This window comes from Phaethon lepturus, unplaced genomic scaffold (genome assembly GCF_000687285.1).
Source record: "Phaethon lepturus isolate BGI_N335 unplaced genomic scaffold, ASM68728v1 scaffold34427, whole genome shotgun sequence".
NCBI lineage: Eukaryota > Metazoa > Chordata > Aves > Phaethontiformes > Phaethontidae > Phaethon > Phaethon lepturus.
In genome coordinates, this window is record NW_010550414.1 from 44820 (window position 1) to 51254 (window position 6435).

A 6435-nucleotide genomic window follows, 5' to 3' on the forward strand; every position below is an offset into this window, starting at 1 on the left:
CCGCCTGGGTTCAGTTCAGTGAGTTTCTTCAGTCCACGGGAAACGATCAGGGCGCAGACTGTCGCTGGGTTGTTCCCAAAACCAACCCTGGCTTCTTACGCTCATTTGCTTGTAGCAGAAGGCACTGAAGCGACTTTTCCTTCTGGCATTTGCTTCTCGACAAAGCCCAGAGACCTGGTGGCTCAGGAGACCCGGCTTCTGTCCAGCAATGAAGCCCCACGTGGGTTTAGCTGATCTGGAGCCGCAACCCGCTTCGCAAAGCAATACAAAAATCGGCGCTCGGCAAGGGAAGGGAGGAGGAGGGGTGCTCTCCTGCACACCGCAACGTCCACCTCCCGGAGGGCTTTTCCAAAAGCCGGCAGAGCGCTCCTTACTCCAGCCGCGCAGCTGGGGCCGTCCCCCTGCTACAGCTCCCCACCTTCCTCCGCAGGCGGCATTGAGTAACTCTTGCACACGCACACAAAAAGCAGCTTCCCCGCGTTTCAGGGGAGTGACAAAACTTTCCTCCTGCCTTTCTCAGGTCTAGCTCCTTTCCCTCACATGCTCTCTCGTTTCTTTTCTTGCTGACAGCCAGAAATCCCTCCCACCAGCTGTGTCCAGCCCCAAGAGGAGGGGGGAAACCCTGCAGAACAGTAGCAGAAATGCTTCAGGTTTGTTTCTCAAAAGACAGCTCTTTTGCACTACCCAAGGCCAACTCTGCACACACCACCCAAAATCTCTTTCCCAGCAGCTCTAAAAATACCCCGCAGAGACTTAATCTTTCCTATGCGCTCTAACAGATAACCAAATTGATCGCATCCCCAGGAAATTCTGCTGTGCATGTACAACAGGCATCTGACCTGCACTCGGCTGCTCTTAACAGCCAGTCCCCAGGGTGGCGGGGGGATACACTGGGCAGAGAGGGAACTGGGCAACGAGATTAAACTGCTAGTTTTCCCTCCAATCTCCCTACTACGTAAGGAAACAGCACCAAAAAAAATCGTAAGGATTTTGCTGAAGCTGGGTGACTGTCTGCTGGCCCCTGCGAAATGAGAAAACAGAGAGAAGTGCCCAAGCCTGATTGTGCGATGGCTCGCTGCCGAGTTTCCTCTTCCAAAGAGCTGCCGTGAGTATCACCAGATCTTCTTGCCAGGCTTGGCAGCAACAGTGAGGGCCGAGCCATCTCCTGCCTGCCTTCCAGAAAGGACAGGCGCACGGTGGCCGATGCAGTAGGATAGGGATGAAGAGAGCAGAGCAGAGATGCTGCACTGAGACTCCCTCACCAAGGGCCAGGAGGAATCAAAGCAGCATCTGGGTGCTGCTCCGCTGCGCTGGGCAGACCCAACCTTTGGCAAACACAGATTTCAGTAAGAGAAGCAGGATCAGGAGGTTTGGGTAGTTCCAGTGCTCACGCCATACACATAATTTTGCAACTGAAAGACCACCTTTACAGCAAGACTAATGTCACCAAGGAGCCCAAAAGCTGGTAGCTCTTGGAAGAAGCAAGGGCAGCTGCTTTTTACACCTTAACACTTCCAAAGTCACAGCAGCTGCATAAATCATTTAGGTCAGAGAAAAGGAGCGGGGAAGAGGAGCTAAAGTCTCCACTTAGACATAAAGCATCTGCCAAGCCTAACAGATAGGAAGACAACATCTTTCCTTCTTCCTAGAGCAGAAGGACAACAACATAAAGATGTTTTATAATGACGGGGAGAGCTCCAGGATACAATAAATTCCGGCCTCCGTTTTCCAGTTAGAATGTTCCTTACAGTAGGAAACCTTAAGACTGCTCCCAGTTAGTCTTTCAATGCTAACTTACCACTGCTGCCCAAAGCTTTCCTTACGCTTAGCTGATCCTCCATTTAGGTCCAGCTTTGGCAAACACAGTGCTGGGTATGCGGTACCTGGACTTCTGAGATGCCCAGATGAAACCCCCAGGCACAGCAAGGCACCATGGCACCAGTCCCCCCAGCCCAGAGCAAACGCAGACAATATCTGCACTGAAGCCACAGACCACGGAAATATAAATATGAACTTGCCGTTCATTCCCTGGCATTCTTTAATCTTTGCTGTGAGGTACGCTGAACATGGCACGGCCTTTAGGACTTGAACTTGCAGTTCCATCCCTAGTCCTGCTCTGCTCCATCTCCCTGTGCTTCATCTGCCACATCACACCTGGAAATTTGGACAAGATGGGATTTAAGGAATTTGAACATCTGACCAAGATTCGCTTCACAGTAGCTCTGACCAGATCCACAGAAAACCCCCTGTAGATCCAAAAATCTCATTGCTTCATGAGTATATCAGAATCTGCCTCCAGAGCACCCCCAAGCAGAGCAGCACGATCATTTTGGCTAAGCCCAGGGCTTCCTGCATATATACTATGCAGCGTATACGCACCTCCTCGGCCCAGGAAACGGCGGCAGAGAGCAGGCAGGCCTTGTACAGCACTGGCTGTGCAACTGTGACGGCACAGGCCGCCGCCGCAGGCTCCAAGAAACGCAAAGAGGGATGCACACCTGCAAGCCGCGGGGCTCCTTCCCTTGCAGGCGGGAGCACCAGTGCGGATCCTGCATTTGGGGGGGGTCACACGTGGCCTGCCCCCCAGGATTTTGCACAGGTACCAACTCTGCACCGTGCAGGTAAGACCACGCGTGCCCACGCGGCAGCTGGGCACCCTGCCACCTGGCTGGCCCTGGGTACGGGGCAGGGAGAGGGTGGGCTCAGCAGCCCAGCGTACCACACCATACCACACCGCCTTGGAAGGCGGCGAGAGCCCGGCCCAGCCCTGCCGTGATGCTGTAGCTTTTGTGTTAAAGTCTCTGTAAGTATTAACGCTTGCAAAATGGACATGGAAGCCTTCAGGCAGCTGTATAATCCGACCTACTGAGGGTGTAGATGAAAGCTTGTAAATTAACTCGTTACAAAACCCAGCACAATTCAGAATTCACTTGCACACTAAAACCACTAAAGTAGCTTTAATAAACTACTTCATCAAACGCCCTCCCTGTGCAGCGGGTTACAGATCGTTAGCCTCGTAATTACCAATGAACTAAATGGAGGCTGACAATTTGCTGCTTCGGAGCGACGCCTGGCCAGTTTCGGAAGCTGCGAGAGCTCCTCCGGGCAAGCAGAAGGCAGAGGCAGTTTCGGTCCTTTCACCACAGCACAAGCTGAACTGGCAGGGAGAGGCAGAGAGAAAGGTGCACGGCGGGTAGAAATGAGCACCCCACACAGCAAGGATAGCTTTGGTCCCATCGGCTTGACATCAGCATTCCTGTGGAAACAACAGACAACTTTTAATTTTTGTAAGGCAAGACATTTAAATCAGTAACACTAAAAATAAGCTGTAGCAGATCTCAAAGGTGCTAGTTTAAAAGCTGAGCTCATTCCCCTCAGAGTGAAAATATAACCTGCTCATAGGTTGCCCTAAGGATGAGACAGTGTTGTATCTGTGATGGTTCGACAACATAGTGTGGCAAAACACTCAGAGAAAGGTAGAATCTTTTATTCATCAAATTAGAAGAAATCAACTTTTGTATCAGTCAAGCTGTTAGGTGTTTCTAGCCATTAATCAAAACTGCTGAAGCTCACTCAGTCGTGTTATCTCACCAGAACTGATCCCTGGAACACCGAGAAGGAGCATCACATTCTTACCACAGATCGGTCCCTCCTGATCTGCAAATACAACTTCATCAGCCTGCAGTGCCAGCATGTGGCGAAGATAGCCCTCGGCGCAGTGGATACCATCTCTGTGGGAGAGTTTGAGTTCCCACCTAAGTCTCTGATCACGTAAGCTGCCATGGTCATGCTGTAATGCTATGGTAATCCTTGTATTGTTATTGTAAATAGCTGGAGCTATCAACCTTTTTACTGACCACTGGACAAGTTGGAGAATTCTTCCTTTTGCTCCTGTGACTTGGTAAACAACCACTGAAGCTTCATCAGACCACCTCAGGGTAGCTGCTGTTTTGCTGGGACAGTGAGTAGTTATGTTAAAAGCAAGTCGCTCAAGGACTTTCCAGATAAGATTCCAGATAAGATGAATAGATCTGGGAGCAGAAGTTCATCGCCACTCTGTAACACAGTGAGTAGTAGCACCATCTTGGCATTACTGGAAAGCCATGTGTAAGTGTCAGGTCATACGTGAATGCAAGCTATCACAGGCAATATGGTTCGGGCATTGTGCCCTACGTGGTCTAATGAGCTTCACCTTTTTGCACTCAGCTGATAAGGTACCTTTGCATATTTCAGGGACTGAGTTTTCCTGTTCTAGAGGAAATAATTACTATCAAACTTAAGTTTCAGCTTCCATTTTTAAGTAGGTCTTTTTCAGACAGTACATTGCTAATTAAACTTGCCTCAAAGACTCAGAAGTCTTACCATCTTAAATTCTGCTGTCTTCCATATCAGGTGAGAAGGTATCAGCATTTGAATTCAGTGGGACGAGCAAAGTGGTGCCTCCTTCATCAACAGATGGAACCCGTGGTCCACAAACATCCCGTACGTCACCTTTACCAAACATCCAACGGCAGGCACTTATGAGAAGATTGCATCCCTTTGCCTAGTAAGGATGTCACCTCTCCTATTCTAGATGGCTTGTTGATCTCCTAGGCTGGATACAGCTTAGATTATTTTTAAAAGATATAGCAGGTAAATCAAAGACACAGAACTTACAGCTGTACGCTACATTTCCCCATTCTCCAAATTTTGACTTGCAGGGCGGCATGACTGTCAGTTTTTGCCAGCTACCTATAAATGGCTTATACAAGAAGGAAGCTGAAGCTTCCGAAAGTGCAGAGTTCCATAAAACCCAAAAAAAAGCGAGTCTTGGTGCTATTCCTACCCTTGCTCACCTGACAGGCGAACACCCGACTTTTCATCTAGGACTGCCAGCTAATTAAACAACTAGTCTAATTGCTAACTGTAAACCTTCACTGAGGCAGTTCTCAGTTTTTCTTGCAGTAGTTGCTTTCCTCTGAAGGTTTCCTTAAAAGTAGAACACTATGGCAATCTAAGTTCAACACATCAATGATGAGGGCAGGAGAACTACAGTCAGAAATAAACAACAGTCACTGACAAATCTTTACACATCTAGCCCATGTGTTTAAGCTACACATAAATAGGGTCCTGGTATGAAATTAGCTCTATCCTTAAGGTTAAACTGCAGAATGTAAAGTTCTGTGAAAGAATATAAAGATCACGGCATGCAAGATCTACGACAACTACAGCTTTAGCATTAATCCTTTACAAGTCAACATCAGCAGCCATTTGCCTAACAATTATTAAAACAATAGAAAAACATCAAGGTGTTTTTTTTCTTTCAGTTGGAAAACTTTAAACCTCAGCTAATTCAAGCTGTGAAGAAAGCCCACAAGGAGTGGCCCTTGCCAGGAAGGACATTGCTAGAGCATCCTTTTCTGATCGAGGCCTACCTGGGATCGATGTCCTTCATCGACAGTAAGGCCAAATGTGGCTATGCCTGACAAGAGGCAAAATTGGATTTTAAAATTCATTGCATTTAATCTTTTCAATCTATCAAGTTTGATATGGGGCTCCTGGGGAGAGCACGCCACATGGCAGAATACTCAGTAGTGAACGCAAAGAAGTTAGAGGAACGAAAGGGGGTGGTTGTAGAACTAACAGCTCGCAGGAGGCCCTGGTTGTTATGGCCAGGTCAGATTCATCTCAAGCAGACACAAGGCGGTGTCATTCTTGTATTTTGTATCTAATTTATAGTTCTTACTGGTTCTTAGACAGGGCTAGTGAGCAGCAGTATTCTCCATTTCTAACTAGATGTTCTTCACTGTCAGTTAAGTGCGATGGGGAATCTGCCACAAACACTCCACACAAAAAAAACAAGGTACAGTAGAATATTCATGCCGTATTACAGTTGTCCCTATACACGGTGTCAAATCACACAGTGTGCTTGGGATCCATTTGTGTTGTGTAAAGTGGTCACAACGACTGTAATCTTAGCATTTTGATTAAAATTAAGAATTTTGAAAGCTGCCTCAGTCGTTCTTTAGCTAAACAGAGTCAACAAATAGTGTTAAAGCCGTACTGAGCAGACCTAACAGAAGCAGCATATGTGAATTATTATTTTGTAAACCGAAGCATACGGCTGACTACGTGTTCATTAGCTTTTGTAAAAACACCCCCTCTAACAACTGAAACTTATGTAAAGCTGAAGTCTTGATGGAATGCAACAAGTTGCATGCCCCTCTCAATGTGTTTTATAAGATAGCTATTTGATTTTCATGAATCTTGCAGTGAAGTTAAATTTCACCTTGATTTGTTCCTCCCCCTTCATTTTGTGGAGACTGAGGCTGTGAAATTAAGTAGCAAAAGAAAAAAACATCCAGTAAATTCCTAAACAACGGGCTCCCTTCCTTTGAAGAATCCAGTGGCCGGTCACCCAGGCTAAAGACAAAGGATAGCCCAACTGCTCTTTCC

At 47.3% G+C, this 6435-nt stretch overlaps 1 protein-coding gene across 1 annotated transcript in view; it reads left to right on the forward strand.

Annotated features, from left to right (window-relative positions):
- The window catches only part of TPRG1L (tumor protein p63 regulated 1-like), a 6011-nt gene extending 546 nt beyond the window's left edge, over positions 1 to 5465 (forward strand). Inside the window, 3 exon segments of the mRNA XM_010290557.1 lie at positions 3569 to 3771; positions 4393 to 4546; positions 5307 to 5465. Of these exon segments, the coding sequence (XP_010288859.1) occupies positions 3569 to 3771; positions 4393 to 4546; positions 5307 to 5465 (516 nt within the window).
- The last annotated feature ends 970 nt before the right edge of the window (positions 5466 to 6435 follow it).